At 37.0% G+C, this 22014-nt stretch overlaps 1 protein-coding gene across 4 annotated transcripts; it reads left to right on the top strand.

The window, feature by feature from the left end:
• The first annotated feature begins 364 nt into the window (after nucleotides 1-364).
• LOC105839192 (WD repeat and FYVE domain-containing protein 3) lies at nucleotides 365-18497 on the top strand. Of its 4 annotated transcripts, none has more exons than XM_012685332.3 (47): nucleotides 365-535; nucleotides 1623-1859; nucleotides 3022-3267; nucleotides 3345-3503; nucleotides 3598-3790; nucleotides 3862-4048; nucleotides 4121-4302; nucleotides 4379-4730; nucleotides 4810-4931; nucleotides 5168-5451; nucleotides 5529-5795; nucleotides 5881-6171; nucleotides 6236-6621; nucleotides 6710-7005; nucleotides 7213-7428; nucleotides 7493-7665; nucleotides 7727-7955; nucleotides 8031-8167; nucleotides 8261-8444; nucleotides 8534-8805; nucleotides 8884-9113; nucleotides 9202-9369; nucleotides 9458-9666; nucleotides 9789-9964; nucleotides 10154-10302; nucleotides 10386-10584; nucleotides 10837-11194; nucleotides 11281-11485; nucleotides 11597-12017; nucleotides 12134-12343; nucleotides 12485-12673; nucleotides 12761-13054; nucleotides 13140-13375; nucleotides 13460-13715; nucleotides 13802-14013; nucleotides 14083-14215; nucleotides 14291-14444; nucleotides 14530-14764; nucleotides 14845-15068; nucleotides 15156-15409; nucleotides 15636-15863; nucleotides 15949-16140; nucleotides 16226-16394; nucleotides 16476-16719; nucleotides 16972-17226; nucleotides 17514-17711; nucleotides 17800-17917. In XM_012685332.3, the coding sequence occupies exons 2-47, from the start codon at nucleotides 1635-1637 to the stop codon at nucleotides 17915-17917; spliced, it is 10317 nt and encodes a 3438-aa protein (XP_012540786.1). In that variant the 5' UTR covers nucleotides 365-535; nucleotides 1623-1634. The 4 variants fall into 4 exon arrangements, with proteins under 4 accessions (XP_012540786.1, XP_012540784.1, XP_012540785.1 ...); XM_012685330.3 differs by having other exon boundaries at nucleotides 447-535; nucleotides 6248-6621; XM_012685331.3 differs by lacking the exon at nucleotides 365-535 and adding an exon at nucleotides 567-1135 and having other exon boundaries at nucleotides 17800-18497.
• Nucleotides 18498-22014: the final 3517 nt, after the last annotated feature.

Genomic DNA, 22014 nt, shown 5'->3' on the forward strand with positions numbered 1-22014 from the left:
TTTTATATCGTAAATTAAGTTTATTTAAAATGATAAAATATGTTATATGTGGGAATGTATAGTCAAATAATTTTTCTTTAACATATATACATTTTTAACTTACTAAAAAAAGGTTAATAAATTAATAATTTTTTTAAAGTAACTAGTAAAAAGAAAAAATTATTTGAATTAACTAAATTAAAAAATTATTAATGTTTAACTAACCAACTCTGACAATAGTGTAATTAAATTGTCTATCGATAACGATCCGACATCGAGCCCTTCGGTCATCTGTCTGCGGCGCGAGACGAGAGAGAGAGAAAATCCCTTTAAAAATCGACCTTTAAAAACCCCCGGTCCCCCGCTCGGCGGGGAGGAATCGCCGCGGGTCACGTGGCCGCTTATCGACGTATCGCGTCGGGCCGAGCGAACTATCAAATGGCGAAGGGATGGCCATTGCCGCTGAAATATTAAAGTCTCCCGCCGTGAGAATCGACGTGACTCGCCGACGATCGGAGAATGTAGAGTCTCCCGAGGCGCCGAAGGCGCGCCCCAGGTAACACCGATCGGCGTAACCGCGATCGTTTCCGCGGCACGTCCGCGGGGTGACGTCCGTGGGCGGGTTCGACGCGCGCGTGCGTGCGTGCGTGTATGTGTATCGCGCGCGCCGCGGTGTGACATCTCGCCGTCGGTCTGACGTTTCGAGCGAGCGAGCGAGCGAGGAGCGGGCGGACGTAAATATTGAGCCGGACGCTCCACGGCGATGCCGTTGATCCGTGTGCGCTGACCGCCGCGCCGAGTCGGCTGTCGTCGCGGCGCTCGACCGCGACGCCGGAGGAAACCTCTTTCTCTCTTTCTCGTCGCCGATGCAGAGGCCGAACGCAGTTGCTCGTTTCGCCGTGCCATTTTTGACGACGACGACGACGACGACGAGGAAGAGGAATCGGTGCTCCATGCTGCTCGCGACGTCGACACCTGCGACGTCGACGCGACGACGTCGGGCGCGCGAGACGACGGGTGCCCGCTGACGGACACGCCGCGCGGACACTTACGGCTTACGGCCGTCATGCCCAGCTCCCGCGCACGACGCGTCCTTTGCTCTCCTACGTGCGGCCCCTTGCCGACGATCGCCTGAGTTGTTGAATCGCGATTCAACGTATGTTCCTCGTCAAGTGTCTCTGGTCAAATGCCTGCGCGTGTGTATGGGGGGGTGTGTGAATGTGCGCGCGCGCGCGCGCGCACCTGTGTACGTGTGTGTGTGTTTCATTTTGCGTCGTTCCTTTTGAGCACGTTGACATTTTCGTCAATTCGTTAAAATAGCTCATACGTATCGATCAGCGCTCTATTGACCAGCTATGACCAGAAAGTTGAGCTCCGAGAGCGTGCCGAGCTCTTTTAGCTTTTTCTTGACTTCCCAAGAATATCTTTCTCTTTCACTTTTTTTTTTAAATACCTACCAAGTATCAATAATGAGAGATCGTATCTGTTTCCGGTTCACTGCCGCTCACTGGCGGTTTCGACGTTGAATGGTAGACTCGAGGAAAAAAAATGTGTCACAGCTGGAAAACATTGCGCTCCGAAGGACGGACGAGCGGTCCGAACGAAGGAGGAAATTCTACATTTTTTCCCTCTTTTTCTTTCAGCAAATCTTAAGTATGAACATAATGCGCAAATTACGAGGGGGTACCAGCGTCGGAGGCATGGGCTCGAGTGGTACCGGTGGCCTGGACGACTGTGCCGGCGGCACGAATCCCCAGCACACCGCACTGGGGCTTATGCACCTTAAGAAACTCTTCTCCGAGTACACGCATCCCCCGCATCCCCTCTCTGACACTGAGCGTGATGACAAATTATACAACATGTTGCCATTATTTTGCAAGGTAGAGCACAAAAGTGGATTCTCCAACGTAATGCATCCATCTTTACAAATCCATTCATTTTTGCATACACTAAACATTGAGGAGTTTATTTTATGGTATAAGTTTCGTTAAATATTATGATTTTTGGGAAAACTCGATTGCAAGTGAAAACTTTTGCCATTTTTTATCAAAAGCATATAGTACTTGTGTTCAATTTGAAAAAATTCACTGCCTTGTTAATGAAATCAGAAAGATTAATTTATTCAAATAATATTGCAACAAAGAGTTGATCTTTATCTCTTATTTTTATCTTTTTGAGTGTGCAAATGTATGTGTAGAAGATAATGAAATTGTAGTAGGAAAATATTAAATAAACAAGAAAGTCTTATTTACAATCACGAAACTAATTATCCAGATACAAAGTATTGAGAGTTTATTTTTTGCTCTTCAAATCAAAAATATACTTTTGATAGCAAGACGTCACTGGCAAAGTGTTTGCACTTCTAATTGAATTTTTTCTAAAAAAATGATAATATTTAATAAATTGGTAGTATAAAATACTACTAAAATATCCTATGTTTGAACAATAAGTTCAAATATTTCGTGGTTATATATTGCAAATGGATCATATACATATAAAAATTGTGTTTAACATTTTATTTTTATCAAACTGTACGTTTTTATAATTCAATTACTTTATTTGTCATTTTTTATTGTTATAATATTAAAGTTTAACTGATAAAAATCTCACATTTTTAAAATAAATACTTTAAATATATGATGATTTAAATATAATGATATTAAAGTTTTATTGCAATTCTGAGCTTAATTATTCTACAAATATTGTTTATATGCAAAACAACTAATCTCTACATTGCAATACAATTTTATATGAATTATTTTGAACACTTGAAGTATTTATTAAAAAAAAATAAAGATTTTTGTCATTATTTCTACCCCACATTAAAATAATTTTTGATCCAAGTAGAAAATCATCAAAATGTTTTTATTATTTTGAAAATAGATGTAACATTCTTGTAATACAAGATACTCCAAAGTGTCGAAAAGTATTTTCTTCCAAAGGGGGAAAGGAGTATTAAAATGAATTTTTTACTTTAGAAAAATATTTCCATATGTGTTCTTGTGTTGTCATTGTAATTAATAAAGAGATCGTCCTATCCAGGTATTTGGCTCTAGTCCATCGGGAGACATGAACGAAAAGTTCTGGGACATTCTGGCATTTACGCAACAAGTATCAAGACTGATGGTATCCGAGATCAGGAGAAGAGCAAGCAACCAGAGCACCGAGACGGCGAGTTGTGCCATCGTTAAATTTCTGGAGATCGAGAACAGCGAGGAATCGAGCAATGGCTGGATGTTGCTGTCTGCATTGAACCTATTGGCAGCTGGTGACACATCTCTGATACAAGTGAATTTAATTTCTCTAATTAGTTACATTTTTTTTATTAGGCAAGTTTTCTCCTGCAGCACACAAATTCTTTCCAGGCTATGACTGCTGCATCAGTTCCATCGACTCTAGTGAAATGTTTATACCTGTTCTTCGATCTGCCTGAGATGAATGAAGAAGATGCCGATATTACAGATGCAAATAGCGAATTCACCCCTAGAGAGCGTAGGATACTGTTACAAAAAATATTCGTTCAGGTGACAATAATTTTCGTTGAAATAACAGTTCTTTATTTTTCCAAAGGGGATTAACTTTATCCGTGAGATTAATTTATTTCATTACAACTTACAGTTATTGGTGAGATTATGTAGCCACCCTTATCCCGCCGAGGAACTCGCCCGTAAGGACGATCTTACTTTATTGTTCTCAGCAATAACCAGTTGGTGTCCACAGTACAATATTATGTGGCGTAAAAGTGCCGCCGAAGTCTTGATGACGCTATCTCGACATGGTCTTACACAGAATGTAGTAGCCTATATTCATAGTAAGTTCAAAATACTTTTTTGCATGTGTTTCGAGATAAAATCTACTTGACTGATTGACTCATTCTTATAGATAAAGGATGCATAGCACTCTGTATCGATAATATGCAACGTGTACCTGAGCTGGCACCATTAGAAGTTGTAGAAATGTTCGTAACGGTGTTCTGTTTTCTAAAAGACTCCAGTGAAGTTTCTCAGACATTGTTAGATGACTTTCGTGCTTGTCAAGGCTATATCTTTCTATCGGAATTTCTGTTGAAGTAAGTCTGATATCGACTATGTGTTGGTAGTTATTTGTAATGATACAATAAGAGAGATGTTTCTCTGTGCAGACACGCGCCCTCGAGATTAGAACAAGATGGTAGAGCGGAAGCGCAAGATGCTATCCGAAATTTGGTACTAATGTTAGCATCTTTAACAATGTGCGGTCACACGGAATTAAAACCGAGTCAAGCTAGCATGGGATCCTTGTTTCAAATGTTTGGATTTACCTTGCCACAGCCAAGTAATAGAGGTAACTTTGCACAGATGTCTTACTTGTGAAATAAAGAATAATGAACATGTTTTACATCGTTTTATCGCGTTTACAGGAGGAAGCGTTCGTAATATTCAGGCGTTCCAAGTATTGCAATCTGTATTTGTGAAATCTAATTCACCACTTCTGTGTTGCACTATACTGGACGCGATATCTAGCGTGTATCACAGCGATAACGCAAATTATTTTATTCTTGAAGGACAAAACACCTTGTCCCAATTTGCCGAGAAAATCCATCTGAAGAATCCAGAGATACAAGAGAAATTCTTTCAACTGTTGGAATTCATTGTTTTCCAACTTAATTTTGTTCCATGTAAAGAACTCATATCTCTATCTATTTTATTGAAAACGAACAATTCAGTCTCGTGCAGTATTATGTGTATGGAAACTCTCCTCAATATACTCAGGTATTATACTGAAAATAACTTTTATTTTAAATATTACAAATATCGACATTTTAAATATAATACTTTGCGCTCGTTTCAGACACAATACTATATTTAAAGATGTTTATAGAGAAGTTGGTATGTTAGAAGTTTTTGTGACTTGTCTTCATCGATATGCGACATTACTTAAGGATAAGCAGGCCGCAATTGATCAAGGATCAGGTAATCTTAAAGACATGCTCATTTCGATCAATTCCAATTAACTTTAATTGACGATTAATTCTATCACCTGGTTTTGATAAAACGACATTTTTTACGCCAAAATGACGACAAATAACATCGGTTTACTACTTGGACAAATGGAATTAATCGTCAGTTAAAGTTAATTATAGTTGATTAAAATGGTCTATAATCATAAATTTGCATATAAGTTTTGAGAACTTTATATTTGGTTTTAGAATATACGATATGCCCCGAGGATGAACGGTTGGGTGCCTTAGTAATGGAGGCTTTAACAACACTATTAGCGAGTAATGTTCAAAATGCAAATGTCTTTAGAGAATGCGGAGGCGCACGTTGCGCTCATAATTTAGTGCCCTATGTAGATTGCCGATATCAGGCGCTTGGTATCGTGAGAGAATTAATACTCAGCGCGGGTGGCGACGATGACATGGCGACACTGTTGGGAGTTATGCATTCGGCACCTCCTAATGCCTTGATTTTAAAGACCCATATACTAAAGGTGAATTTAGTATTTCCCTTTATGAATCTTATTTTGTTAGATATGTAGAATTATTAACGATAATGTCTTTTTTTCAGTCTCTATTAGCTTGTTTACGTGAGTCGCATAGAACCAGAACGGTTTTCCGAAAAGTCGGGGGCTTCGTTTACGTAATGTCAGTTCTGGTATCTCTAGAAGGTCAATTAGGACCTCAAAGATCGGAGAAGAACGAGCCTTGCAACGACATTGTACAAAAGACTATGCAGGACGAGAGCCAATTGTTGACATTGTTACACGTGGTATTTCATACTATAAGTACAGCTATGCGATTCGAGCCAGCAAATGCAAAATTTTTTCATCATGAGGTAAAGATTTGAAGTGTATTATAATTGCACTATTTATAGCCAACTTGTTTTTATTGCATAAAAATAATATCAATCTCGCGTGCAGATTTGCCAATCGAGTCTGTGCGATACTTTACGCCTCCTCGGATGCTTCTCGACGCAGACGAAAATCTCTGAGATGGACATGATACCGACTATGAATTATCACAATATGCTGATATCATTATTTACCGGGAGCGTATTGGAACCAGTATTTCCCGACTGTATGCCGAAAACATTAGGATATGCGTGCTTGCTGCTACGTTTGCTGTATGACGTGGCGCTCGATTCCTTTGACAAACCAAGTTTAGTTAATGTAGGGATAAGATCTCCGAGTCACAAGCAAAATTGCGTGGAGGTATATATACTTTTTTTATCAGAGTACTACTGATATTTTTCGTTTTTTAAAAATACTACGGCAGTATGTGTTTCAGCAAAAGTCGTCATTTGATTCTCCTGGAACCGGCAAGAGATGTATCATAAATTCCTTGAACCTAAGCCCACCTGCACCCGAGCCAATTGTAGTTCATCCCGGCATAGTAGTGGGAATGCTTCACCTACTCCCATCTATATCCGAACCATCCAATCCGCAAATGGCACTAGCGTTACAATTGTACGTGGCGGAGATCATCAAGAGCTTAGTACGGTCGGAAAGAAATCAGCAGGTGATGTGCGAGGCCGGTATGGCTGGTGAACTGCTGTCAGTAGGTAGAATCGCTTTGCAAGACGAAACGCATCCGCTTCATCAACCTCTGCAGTACATCATAGAGAGACTCGCTGCGCAATCGCTCGAACCGAGAGATTTAAGGTGAGATCGAGATCATACGTAAGGTGTGAGGAAATTTGAAGAAATACGTATTCGAATTTGTCGTTATTTGTAATTTAATTTCTTCCAGAGAATTTCTGCGTTTGGGTGATCCGTTATGTTGCATTTGCCTGGACGATATCGAGCTGAACAAAGGAGGTTTCAGAGGTGGACCAGTTCCTTTGACGCGAATTAAGACACTAGTGTCAATGACGACGCCCAAGGACTTCAGGGCTCACGGTTCCTGCACCTTACCGCCTTTCGTGGAGCTGGATATGAGCGCCGAAGGATTTGCATGTTTATATCTACCAAGTGTCGCCCCGCAAAGTACCACTCCTCCTACAGTTGTGTCCGCGGACAATAGTGTACTGGGAGGGATTGGATCAGGTAAATGACATATCCGTTATATTTATATTCAATTTATCATATTGTAATAGTCAAAATATTAATACATGGTAAAAAAATTAACATGTAATTGTGTTAAATTAAGCAATAAGTAATGTAATAAAAATGATATAACAATAAAGAAGCGATTAATTTTATGAATTTATAAATTTTATAAAGATTGTTATTACACACAAAGAATTATTTTAGGCGATAGATTATTTCCACCGCAGACCGGCTTAACATACAGCACATGGATATGTGTCGACAAGTTTAGCGATCCCCGAACCGATCCTCATTGCGTAAGATTACTTACATTGGTGCGCACTCCGCAATCGACGAGAGACTTAATTTGTCTGACTGCAATTCTTAGCGCTAGAGATAAGGCTATCATCGTTTCCACTCAAGAGACACCCATTCCACAAAGTGAGTATACTCTTGCGTCTTTAAACTTGCAAGTGACACAATGCAAATTAATGTGTGCATTTAGATACTGGCGAATGGGAACCCGAAGGAACGGGTGAGTGCGGTGCTAGAGTATGGTGTCCCGATTTACTTCACGAAGGACAATGGCACCACATAGCTATCGTGCTAAACCGCGCAGTTTTGAAAAATTCCAGCTTCTCATTATACTTGGATGGTCAACATATCCATAGTCAAAAGGTAATTACCATTAAAACAAAGTAATTTTCTAACTCACATACACAAATGTATCTGTTTTTAGCTTCATTATATTACGCAAGTTCCCGGTGGTGGGGCGGCGAATTTGACCGTGGCATCACCAGTTTATGGTTACATCGGTACGCCGCCCTGTTGGCGCCGATATTCTAGATTGACGTGGAAGCAGGGACCGTGTCATTTGGTAGAGGAAGTGTTTAATTCTCAGAATATTGCCACTTTATTTAGACTAGGGCCGCATTACATGGGAAGCTTACAAGCACCGCAATTAAGTGGTACAGACATAAACACGAATCTTTAAAAAATTCGATTTTACAATAATAAATGTTAATAATTGTATATTATTGCAGGCCCTGAACCTCTAGCACCTCTTGTGGCTGAAGAGAAAGTTGTGTTCGGATTGAATGCAAAAGCCATGTCGCAGTTAACTCTAGCTAAAATCAGGAAAGTTTACAGCCGAGCGGATAATAAGTCAATTGCCAAACAAGTACGAATGCCTTAATTTCTTATCTGCATTTAATAGAGAAAAAGAAAAAGACGTAAAGTGAGATGCATTATAATATCTAATTATTTTGTGCAGCTTGGTATGTCATCTCACGAGAATGCCACACCTATCAGAGTCCTTCACAATTCCGCGGGACATCTCAGTGGTCCAGCCAGAGCATTAGGCGGTGTAGTTGTTGGTTACCTCGGCGTTCGTGTATTTAGTCCTAAACCAGTAGCTACTATGATCGACAATGTAGGAGGGTGTTCAGTGTTATTAGGTATGATTGAAAATCAAGCAAATTAGATGCTTATCTCGATATTGTTATGATAAGAAAAACTAAGGGCGACTTTTAAATCTGTTGAACAGGTTTAATAGCTATGGCCCAAGACGTAGAATCTTTATATGCGGCTGTAAAGGCACTAGTATGTGTAGTGAGGTCCAACCAAGCGGCTCAACAAGAGATGGATCGTAGAAGGGGATATCAGACATTGGCTATGTTGTTAAGAAGAAAATGTCCTCTCCTAAATAGCCATATACTGCACTTAACGTTCAGTCTTGTCGGTACAGTCGACAGTGGTAGAGAAACTAGTGCAATTCCTAACGTTACAGCGTTTCAGGATCTCTTATGTGATTTGCAAGTAAGTTTATGAAAGTTCATCATTTTAATGCAGAATTTGTTTAAACAAATAACTTTGATTTATCTAACTTGTATTCAGGTTTGGCACGAAGCTCCTGGAGAATTACTAAGATCTCTTCTGGAACACTTGTACGAACTAATAGCGGAATCTAGTGAAAAACGAACTAATTTGCGATTAATGAGAGATTTACAATTAGTACATAAACTATTGCACATCTTAAGCGACGTAAAGCTAAATAGTACCAGACAGATCCTTCTAGCGCTTCTCAGTATATTATTGAGTCAACCACGGCAAGCTGATCTATTATGGTAAACAATTCTTCCGTTTACATTTCCATAATTACGAATTATATTAATTATTTATGCGCATACAATGTTTTTATTTGTTTCTCTTCAGGTTTGGGCAATTTATTGTGGCTACCTTACCGCTATGTTCCGAAAAGCACCTAATCCTTAGAGAAGGAGAAGGAACCAAGGATGGGGAAGGAGAAAGCATACTTTTACGCAATCGTTGTTTACAACTTTTACATTCGTTGTTGTTTAATGGATCCAAGGTTAATGTAAAGTAAGAAACCGTGCTATAATATTTTCGATTATTATGTCAGCATGCAACATATATGTTCGATGATATAAGTGTAACTGTATTTTTGCAGTATGTGTGAAGAAGTAGCTAAAGTTTTGGGCCTAGATTGGGTGCTACTATTCCTCCAGTCTGGTCTTCATAGTACTACAGTCGTCTGGGGGTTACGTATACTCGTAGCGATATGTTCTGTGCAATCAATTCTGCAAAAGTTCAAAGAGGGCACGAGTAATGGTGGTTGGTTGCGACATACCGATCACAATAAGATGGCACTAGCACTTGGTATGTATAATAACAATGATTTTTTTATATTCATCATTTACACAAAGCACTTCAATAAATATTGATTTTATATATTTAATCTAAGAAAGTTGCGGTAGAATAATGTAGCACAATGATAACAGGTTGTCATCAACAAATGTCAACTGGTGAAATTAAACCATCTGGGCTTCATGTACCAGGATTTCAGCATCTGGGCTGGTTACTTCCGCAGCATATTGATCTTGTTCCGGAACTTTATTTCCTTTTCATCGCTCTTATGATGGGACAGGCTGTAAAATTATTACCTACCGATTCAAAGGTAAAAGTATAATGAATTACTTAATATTCGTGTTTCTTTATATGAGATCTATCTGTGCTTTTACGTAGCTTAAAATTTAATTTTGAATTAATTTAGTTGCCTTTTATTTTTTTGCAATTGATTCTGCTTCTTTATTAGCGTTTAATATGTATAAAATAATATTAACTACGTATTACTATTATGTAACAGCTCGATTTGGATAATGTTTGGAATTTTATGTTTGGAGTTCCGGCTAATCACACCCTATCGTCCTTTGCTGGTAGAATTAATCTTTGTCCCGAAGCGATGGTCACGCTACTAGCTATGGTACGAACTATGTTGAACAGCCACTCGAACAAGTGAGTCATCACGAAAAACTATCTATTTTAATGTATCTTTAATACATGTATCACATTACGCGTTGTAATTTCTTTTTCGACAGCCCGGAAGTGTTACCAGCGTGGTTAAACGATTATCCTGTGACAATAATACAATTCCTATTCTTCCTGTACCGCAATTTCACCGACTTCATGCAAGTCTTTATGTCCGCGGAAGTTTTGGGTGCCTTAGCTGGAACCTTGTTTCCGAAACCCGCGAGTTCTAGTCAGGATAGCAGCGGTGCCAGTACCCCAGCCGACGAAGTAATTATGCTAATTCGACAGTGTTATGTTAAAAAAAAAAACTTTTAATTTTTGAAGTTTAAACTATCAGAATTGTTCAAGATACTTTTTACATCATGCAATATAAATTTGTTAAATTAGAAGATATCTTTACTTTAATTAAAAACATTAACTAAAACATTTTAACTAATAACGACTCTGACTGAAAATTGCCATTTTTCTTCTCTTGAGTGTATTAAAGACACTAACTTTAATATTGAATACTTATTGCAGCAAGAACCAGTATTAGTACGATCGCCGTCGAAAGACGTTGGGCTGACAAATCACCCGGCGAAGAAGTTCGTAATGGACTTTTTTAAAGTTATCGTTGTCGACTCGCTCTCATTGCCAGTTACAGCGAAGTCGCCGGCGATAGATCTTGTCCTGGAGGCATGGCCGGAACATGCATCGTCGGGACAGCAAATACGTTATCAGACGGAGGTGTTATCTATACTAATGGAGCATTTGTTAGCCGCGGATGTATTGATAGGGGAACAGGCTGCGTTGCCCGTCGTCCCTGGTGGATCGGCCAATAATATAACTAATAATGTCTGCTACGTGGCAGCCAGAATAGTTGATAAATTATGGCAAGGTAAGAGTTTGGTTCACGTATTAATCTAATAACTGAATAGGATTAGTAGAAAACATTTTACTGTAAGTCTTCTCAAATATTATTAGGCGCTCTAACGAAGGACCCGCACGAGGTATTCGATTTCATTGTAAAACTAATTGGACAAGCGAAAAGGCGACCTGGTGCTGTCAGTATGGAAGGTCTTCATCACTGCCTGAATAGAACAATTTTATTCTTACTGTCACGTCCGACCGAATCTATTGCCGATCAAATGGCGGTATTAGAGGCATTACATAAGCTTACTACTCATAGGTATGTACAAGTATGGAAGGCTGTGCATATACACACGTATGTGTATGCACACAATATGTATATTTTGATTAAAAGTAAAAAGGAATTTAAATGAGCGTTATTCTTTCGTAGATTATTAGTATTTGGTGCTGGCAATCACGAACTGGAATTTATCGGGTGTTTAACATATTGCCTCCTGCAATTGACGGCTGACATAAGAATTATGTTGGACATCAATATGAAAACCTTGTGGCACGTTAACCCACAAGTAGAAGCCAGCGACGACAGATTAATGTCTCATCAGGGACACAATTTAATGGCTGTAGCGGCAACGAGAGTCTGGGAGGAATTGTATGTATGCAAGAAGCCCGCGATAGAGGAGGTCTTTAAAGTGACTCTGTCGGCACCCGTGGGTAACGAGCGGGCACCAGAATTGTCGGTCGTGAGAGAACAAGTTTATGAAGCTGCGTTCAAGGTTTGGCACAATTATGTAGGCTCGGAAAAAAAAGCTCCATACAAAATTCCTTGGGAACTTCACAATCAAATTCAGTCGGTACGTATAGCTTTTTCTATCCTCGCGTACGTATGTTATTCAGTTATTAAAAGTAAAATGGAATAATTCCACGAAATGTATGGACAAGTAGTATATGTATATTTAAAAAATTGCAGAAAATTCAAAGGGTGACAGGAGGATTGACGAGATTGGCAAGCCGGACAAAAGTGCGAAAAGAGGAGTCTGTGCGTGTAAGACTTAGATTACATCAGAGTACTGTTGCTCAATGGACGGAGCAACATGTTGCGTTAGTCAGGGAACTTGCTGCGGTAAGGCGTCTGCAGCATCAACAGACCAACCTGCACACTCAACGTTACGTATATCAAGTAAGAAACTCTAAGAATTTTATTTCTGTTTATAAAGGACCATGTATATCTCCGTTTAATTATTTCAATTTCTTATCTTAATAAAGAACGAAATAAGAAGATAAAATAACACGCTAAAAGATGCTTTTAATCCGTTTATAGGAATGGCTGCAAACTGAGACGGAATTAACTAGAGAACGCGGTCTTTGGGGATCTCCGACACCGACTGTATTGGACAAATGGATGTTGGACATGACCGAAGGACCGTGTAGAATGCGAAAGAAGATGATGAAGAATGAACTCTTTTACATACATTATCCATATCGGCCTGAATTAGAGCACCCTGATAATGTAAGTTGTATGTCTCTATAGATGATGAGCATTATTTTAAAACTTAAATTCAAGTATCCATACTCATAACGCATTTGTTATCTTTAGAAACAGTTAAAGTACAAAGTAGCGACGAGCATGGATAGTAAGGAATACTATCTGAAGCAGCTCGGTAATTCATCGGGAATGTTCGAACGCGAACGAGACCTCGTTATAGATGATACACCATTGAACATCAATGAAACCTCTACCGAGAGTGAGCCACCGATGGTTCCGTGCACACTGGAACGTCATGCCAGTGAACCGGACGAAGCACCTGAGGATAACGAACAAGAAGAAGAGAACAATCAAGCTGTTCCAGACAATCAAACTTTGATACGTCTACTCGAGGAGCACGAGAAGGTTTCTATCTCTATATAATCGATGTACACGAAATTGCGCATATTGCAACGTTTTTTTTGTCAATATTTTTATTTACACGTTTTAGATAAGTCATATGTTCAGATGCGCGCGAATACAGGGTCTGGATACGACTGAGGGTCTTCTCTTATTTGGAAAAGAACATTTTTACGTGATTGATGGATTTACATTATCGAAGACTAGGGAGATAAGAGATATAGAGAGTCTGTTGGACGTGTACGAACCGATTCTACCGTCACCAGGATCTCCCAGAAGATCGAGAGCGATGAGACAGTGTTCCAAATTTAATTATGAAGACATCAGGTATCCTCGAGATAAAATCATCTCTTGTATCACGATATTTAAATAATAATTAAAATCACTATATGAATTTTGTATTATTTATAGGGAAGTACATCAGAGACGATACTTATTACAACCCATGGCACTGGAAGTATTTAGCGGGGACGGTAGAAACTATTTACTGGCATTTCCGCGAAAAGTAAGGAACAAAGTTTATCAAAGGTTCATGACGTTTGCTACAGCGATCGCTGACAGCGCTCAACAATCTGTAGCAGGCCAAAGGCGAACAGCAAATGTCGAGCAGGCCACCGGTTTGCTTTCAAATCTTATAGGAGAAACTTCGGTTACACAGAGATGGGTGGTTAGTAATTATATAACTATGTAAAAGTAAACAGGATAATAGAGCCTAAACTTGTTGTTAAGTGTGAATGTTTTCCTCGTGTACAGAGAGGAGAAATATCTAATTTCCAATACCTGATGCATCTCAATACTCTGGCGGGACGTAGCTACAACGATCTTATGCAGTACCCGATATTCCCTTGGATCTTAGCCGATTATGACAGCGAAGAGCTCGATCTCACGGATTCGTCAACGTTCAGAGATTTTAGTAAACCTATGGGCGCACAAAGTCCCGAACGATTGTTACAATTTAAGAAGAGGTACTAACAAAAGTGATAGATGTATACATCGCGAGAAAGGCATGTTTTTACAATGATTATCCTTTACAGATATAAAGAATGGGATGATCCGCAAGGAGAAACTCCCCCTTATCATTACGGCACGCATTATTCCTCAGCAATGATAGTATGTTCCTACCTAGTGAGAATGGAACCGTTTACGCAACATTTTCTCAGATTACAGGTTCGTACATCATCGAAAGTACAAGTAGTTCGTTTCTCAATCTTTACACGCGTAATAATTTTAATTTTTTCGTAGGGTGGGCATTTCGATTTAGCCGACAGGATGTTCAATAGCGTAAAGGAAGCGTGGCTTTCCGCTTCCAAGCATAACATGGCCGATGTGAAGGAACTTATCCCGGAATTTTTTTACCTCCCGGAATTCCTAGTCAATTCGAATCACTTTGACTTAGGTAAATATCTTTTCGATTATTTCGCAAATTCGCATAGTTTTTTTGTTCGTTGTGTGTCTCACACGTGACATGATTTTCTCCGTAGGCTTTAAGCAAAGCGGTGTTCAACTGGGCGATATTGTTCTTCCACCTTGGGCGAAGCAGGATCCTCGCGAATTTATTCGCGTACACAGACTCGCATTAGAGTGTGATTATGTGTCGCAGCATCTTCACCAGTGGATCGATCTGATATTTGGATGCAAGCAAAATGGCCCGGCGGCTGTCGAGGCTGTCAATGTGTTCCATCATCTCTTTTACGAAGGCAACGTTGACATTTACAAGTCAGTTTAATAATTAATTCATTCACGAGATTTTCGAGATCGTCTAAAATAAGTTTTCTAATTTCGTCTCTCGATTATAGAATCAAAGATCCGTTGAAAAAGAACGCGACTATCGGCTTCATCAATAATTTCGGTCAGATACCTAAGCAATTATTCAAGAAGCCGCATCCAGCGAAGAAGATGACACAGAGGACTAGCGTTATAGATCCTGGACCCATCACCCCTGGACTGAGCATCACCACGTCTGACAAATTGTTCTTCCACAATCTCGATAATTTGAAACCGTCGCTGCAACCCATTAAAGGTTTTCATGTCCTTACATTTCAACATTCTCTGTTAATATAATGTCATATATTTTTAAACGTCTAAATCTATTTCTTTCCTTTCACAGAATTAAAGGGTCCCGTTGGACAGATATTGCATGTCGAAAAAGCTGTGTTAGCGGTGGAGCAAAACAAAACGCTTATTCCACCTTCCTACAATAAGTATGTGGCATGGGGATTCGCCGATCATTCCCTCAGAATAGGAAATTACGACAGCGAGAAAGCGATCTTCGTCGGCGAGGCCATGATGCAAAGTAGTGGGGAGATAGTGGCGTGTGTTTGTCCGTCTTCCAAATTGATAGTTACTGCTGGCACCAGCTCCGTAAGTCTTTTGTTATAAAAAAAGCAACTTTGAATAACAATATTTTTTTAATAAAAACGATATATTACCATTTTTATAATCACTATTACAAAATGATGAAAAATGTACATCGTATTCCATCTCATTACAATTTAGTTGTAAAAAAATGATAATTTAAGATTGACTTGTATGAAAAATTATTTTTTTTACACCATTTTATGGCAATATTAAATGCGCGTGTTCGTAGGTCGTCACTGTTTGGGAATATGTCAAGCGGCAGCTCTCCATAAAACAGTGTCTGTACGGTCATACTGATGCAGTCACATGTTTATCGTCTAGTCCCGCATACAACGTTATCGTATCTGGATCAAGAGACGGTACGGCGATTATATGGGATCTGTCCCGATGCTTATTCGTGCGTCAGCTCAGGGGTCACGCGGGACCAGTGGCTGCAGTGGCCATAAATGAATTAACGGTATTCATGTTAATGAAATACGTAAAAATGTGATAGTGTAGATGTATATAATAAAATGTTACATGGAAAAATATTTACATTGCAGGGAGACATAGCTACGTGCGCGGCTACGTGGCTACACGTGTGGAGTATTAATGGAGAAGAATTGGCGAGTGTAAACACGTGTGTCGGCCGCGCCGACAGAATGCAGCAAATATTATGTGTCGCTTTCAGTCAAACTCACGAATGGGACTCTCAAAATGTTATCATGACTGGCTCTACTGACGGCGTTGCTCGTGTAAGATATAGCGTTTCTATTTTAAAATGTCGTAGCAAAATTTTACGAAAAATATTGGGACTATTCAGAAGTAATTTGTTTACAGATGTGGTCGATGGATTACGTGCAAGTGCCTGCAGAGGAAGAAAAACCTGAGGAAGTGACAACTGCCAAAGAAAAAATAGAGAAACAGAACACAGAAGGCAATCAAACTGAAACGAAGAAGAGAGTTCAGGAATTAGTTAAACAAATGAGTATATCTGCTGAAGGATCGGGTAAGTAATGTCGCATTCATATATATATATATATATATATATATATATGCTATAATTGACTTTTGCTTTGCTTTGCTCAAGGTGCACTTATGAAAAGTGGCTCTGAGAGTAGTCTTTCTGAAGCGGAAAATGCTAAAGAAGCTTCTAGGCTTCACGAGGAAAAGGAGGAGTGTTCCGATAACGAATCTAGTAATTCAAGTAATAAACCTTCACCTCAGAATAATCACGCGTCACTGGTCGTGCTACGTAGGAAAAGTCGCGGAAACCCGATGTTCAGGAAAAGCGAGGGCGGCGGCCGTGCCGATAGCGAGGGTACGCAAATCAGGTAATATAAAATATGATATTAGAATTAAATGTTATAACAAAAATTTGAGAAAGCTAGATCTTAGTACTTAATACATTTTGTAAGAGTTTATATTTTCACACGCAGTTTGACGAATTAGACTAATGTATGTAAATTTGTAAAAGAAATATTAAGCACCAAGATTCAACTGTGACAAGTTACGCCACATAATACAATTTATAGCCACGCAGAGATCTTGTTGTAATGGTGGAATATTTCTTTTATATTTCACAGCGAGTCCGTCAGCAATCCCGGCGATTCTGAAAGTGCGTTGAGAGCTAGTAAAAGTGACACCAGTTTAACTGATAGTTTTGTTATGGTTACTGAAGCCGACACAAAACCACGAAAAATCAACCCGCAAAACATTTTGCGAGACGGTTTCAAGTGGCAAAGACAATTGGTATTTCGCAGTAAATTAACAATGCATACTGCCTACGATCGTAAAGATAACGCTGAACCAGCATCCATCACGGCCCTAGCAGTATCAAGGTATTTGTGAAATGCATATAATATTGTTACAATTATATTGACAAAATTTTCTCATAATGAAGTAAATTTAATGATTTGTTGACTTGACTGTAATCTTCGTTTTTAAAAAATAAATAAATAAGAAATAAATAATGAACAAAAACTTAAAAAAATGAAAAAATATCTCGATTTGTGATTGTATCATTTGCAATATATTATTCGTTTTTATATGCGATTATGTATAATATTTAATTGTTTATTAGAGACAATATTACAGGTACATTAACGTGCTGTGTTTTGATTCATAGGGATCACAGGACGGTATATGTGGGTGATACTCGCGGTAGAGTATTTTCATGGAGTGTATGCGAACAACCAGGACGCACAGTTGCCGATCACTGGCTGAAAGACGAGGGAGCGGATTCTTGCGCCGGTTGCGGCGTCAGGTTCAATTTGTATGAAAGAAGACACCATTGCCGCAACTGTGGGCAAGTATTCTGCTCGAGGTAAGTTTTGGAAATTTGCTGAAGTTGTCTCACGAAAAATTCGTCTCTGTTGCTTTGTATATTTAGACGAGTTAATTACTTCACACAGATGCAGCCGATTCGAGTCGAAAATATCCAGGCTCGGTATCCTAAAGCCAGTTAGAGTTTGTCAGGGCTGTTATTCGTCATTACGGTCTCAGAGTAACTCCACCGAGAGTAATACTTAATGCGACAGCACGAAGTCTTATCTTGTATGAATCGTTAAATTATATGGAAAGCTCTTAGCAGGTTGTATAAATACTTATGTGTATCTATTAATCTTTTAGTTAAAATTCTGTACACGAACAATGAAAAACACAAGGCGTTCTATTATACCTCTTGTGTGAATTAAACGCGCGATTTACTGTATTGTATCTATTTTTTATGGATGAGCTGATACAATCGGGATTTTGGTATCTGCGTAAGCAAAGATATTGTTGCATTTTCATTCTACGCGAAGACATTTCCATTATTAACCGACTCTAAGCAACAACAAGGTATAATTATTGTAAGTGTTAGGTGCTAAGTTGTACATTCCTTGTCGGTTGTTTCAAGTCGTGGATAGGAATATTATTAATGCGAAAGAGAGAAAAACATCCTAATATATTAAATCCTAATATATTAAAATACATTATATATTTAATATATACTTTTTTATTATTGACAGATTTGGATAAAATTTACGTGTATTTTTTTTCATTGTCTCTGTTTCTACGTTTTAAATCAAGGTATAAGTTATATGGTTAAGATTTTTTGTATTGAGGGGAATGTAAGATGTACTTTCCAAATTGTCTTAATTATTAAAATTCTTATATTTATACATACATATAAATTTAGCACAATTGTGCATTAAGTCGCAAAACGATAACAATATTTATATTTTTAATCGATGCATTGTATAATGTTACCTTGATTGTCGTTGATCATATAGTATTATATACATTATTTATACATATATACAAAGTTAAGTACATATGTTGCATATATATAATCTGTGATTTTATTATTTTATTTTTATTTAATGACTTTCATAAATATTAATTTTGTTATTATATCAATATTTTATGATCTAAGTTATTAATATCACAATTTCAATGATAATATCAATATTTTAATGTTGAATCAAATTAGTTACATTTAAAAACTTCGATTTATTTAAAATATAAATGAAAAAAGATATATTATTGTTTTCTGAGATAAATGTTTATTTTTTAACTTTTTTGTTTAAGATTCTTTCCTTATTTTATTTATTCATGTTTTATCTCTATATAATTTTTTAAATTATGTTTTACAATATACTTAAAAAGAATTGGAAAGTATTTCTTTCTGATGCAATCGTACAACCATTTTTCTTTCATACATCGTATACGTTTGACTTTTCTATCGCGCATATATAATGTAATGCGTATATAACTGTTATATACAATTTACGATTAATGTACACAAAGTACGATTTAACAAAAAATATATATATTACTGCAATGTACTCCTGATCTTTTATCTAAAGATATAGAAAAATTCGTAATAGACAATACCGTATCTATGTAATATGTTATTAATTAATAACACACTTGAACAGAACCATAGATAAAAAAATAAACTATAGGTGAAATTCACCAGCTAATGTTATTAACAGTGACATAAATGCGAAACACAAATGATTGTGGTTTACAAAATTAATGTGCCGTGATCCTTATATACGTGGAAACTAATTGTGGGATTGATTTTTAATTTAGAGATCCCTATGTACGAAAAATTTATAAAATTCACTACATTTAACAGTTATAAGTATGGATGTATTTTCTAAGAATTTAAGTTTCTTACGAAGAATCGAATTAACACGAGCTATTTAAAGAGAGTTTTACAAATTTCGTGGTCGATTTTACAATTAATTATGAAATTTATATTACCAATCGACTATCCTGTTTGTATTCTCTGGTACATCTCCACTTCCGTAAAAAGCACAAATTTTATAGAGGACAAAAAAAAAATCGAAGTTAACGATACAATCACGTGCTGTAAACGAAGGTATTTCGACTGAATTTTTTCTTTGTTTACGTTCTATATTGAGACACGCAGATCGAGGTATTATAAGCACAACGCAGTTAAGTACTCCTCGAACGAGAGTGTACAAGAAAGACAAGAGAGTCGAACTAGGCAATGCAGATAATATACAAGAGAAATTACCACCCTAATAAGTTATGCACACGCATTAAGAGTCACTATTTTATCATGCATAAAAATAAACATCTGTATTACTTTTCTCACGTTAGTTCGAATTATGCGCCGTCAATTATTTTACTTTATGTTCGGGTGAAAAGTCTGTCGAACTCTCAACAACCGGCTGTTATGGAGAAATCAGACGAGATATTGCGGTGATTTGATAGCATATATTTTCGTAAGAATAGCGAGAGAGAAGAAACGTAGATTATTCTTCTTTGAGAATAGTTCATCAAGCTGATATCCGTTATTTTTAAAAATAAAAAAAGATATACCAAAGGGATTATAAACATTTAAACGACAGAGTAAATAAATAAGTTGTGCGAAAACTTGTAGGAAAATATATCAGTTATTATATAATAATATGTATAGCTTAAATCACAAATCGCAATGGCATTATCGTTATAGATTCATAACTATGATTTCTAGTCATATATACGTATACAAAACAGATTTGTTTTCATCTGACAAAATTTTATTTCATCGTACGTGTTGCGAGATATTATTTATAATTATTATATAAATAGAATTTATATTTACTGGATACCATTTTTGAATACAGATTATTATTATATAATCAGTCTGCGTTGTACCGTTGTTATACTATTGTATAAATTGTTTGCAAGTATAATACATTGTGATTTAGAGTGTTACCGTGAACAAAAGTTTGCCATGAGCAAAAATTTGTATAATTTATTATACAGATTATTTGAAAATTTAAATAGCGCTCAATTTTTACTTTTTTAAAGGTGCACATTCTTCTTTTAATGTACTTTGTACACGACATACATAGTATAACAACTGTACAATTCTTCCGTAAGAATAGTAATCTGAGCGATTGTTTATTGATGACATTGTATTAGCAAATTATATTTTCACAATATTTTTTTAAATAGCGTACGGAGGAAGCCTTTTTCCTTGACGATGCGGTGTCACTTCATTCATACGATTGCTATCCACTAATGATGGATTTGAATAGTGTAATAAAAGAACTGCGTATTATATAGTTAGTGAGAGACTTGAAATTGTATATAAGTAGAATGAAGATAAACATCTATTAGATATTTATTGCTTAAAATTGTACGATAAGAATAGATCTTAGAAAGTAATATATAAATATATATATAAAACATTGTAATATCCGATATATGACGAATGTGTGAACTTGCACGAGTGTGTTGTGCGCCACCCATGCGCATAGGAATTATACATGTACACATAATGTAATATGATATGGTATATATATAATGTATATGCAATATTTATTACGTACATACCAATCATATTATACAAATATAAATATATATATATATATATGTAGTTAAAGAGAAAGCGACTGTTAGCTGATATTCGTATAACATTGTATAGTAAAAACGAAGATTCTCATTGGTATAATTATATTGAATGGGCCAAAGTTGTAAGAAATCATGTTTATTTATATATAATTAATAAGGGAAATTAATAATTTATCGAATGTGTCATGTCGTAAAGCTACGTTGTGGATACTTTATGCTAAATTGCAAAACTACTTTCTTCTTTTATCGCAAAGGGCTGTCACTTTTTTTATAATCGAAAGAGAATTTGTACGTTTTAATTCTTTCGTTTTTTTATTATAACGATCAGTGTACGCGAATAGCACATAAAGCTGAATGTATATTAACATTAAGAAAGTCAATTCAATGTCTTGCCTTTTGATGGACTCTCCTCGAGAATGTAATCTCCTCACACTAAAGTTTCGGATAAAATACGGAAATTTCACATGATCAATAACTTCTTTTGTTTATGTAAAAAATATAGCGATTGAGATTATACTTGTACTGGCTCAAGTGCCGTAACAGTAAAGAGAGAACAAACAAATTCTAAAGACAGTAAATTATTGTATTTCATTAAGCCAAATAAGACCATAACGTATTATATAATTTACAAGATAAGTATATTCTAAATGTATGAAATAAAGTTGTGTGTATTCCAAAAAAATCATTATTTTTAAGAATTTCTTGAATGCCGAATTTTTTTCGTTTCTTATTTGCTTTTTTGTTTTGCAACAAAAGTGAAATTATTTATT

Source organism: Monomorium pharaonis, chromosome 7, assembly GCF_013373865.1.
Source record: "Monomorium pharaonis isolate MP-MQ-018 chromosome 7, ASM1337386v2, whole genome shotgun sequence".
Taxonomy (NCBI): Eukaryota; Metazoa; Arthropoda; class Insecta; order Hymenoptera; family Formicidae; genus Monomorium; species Monomorium pharaonis.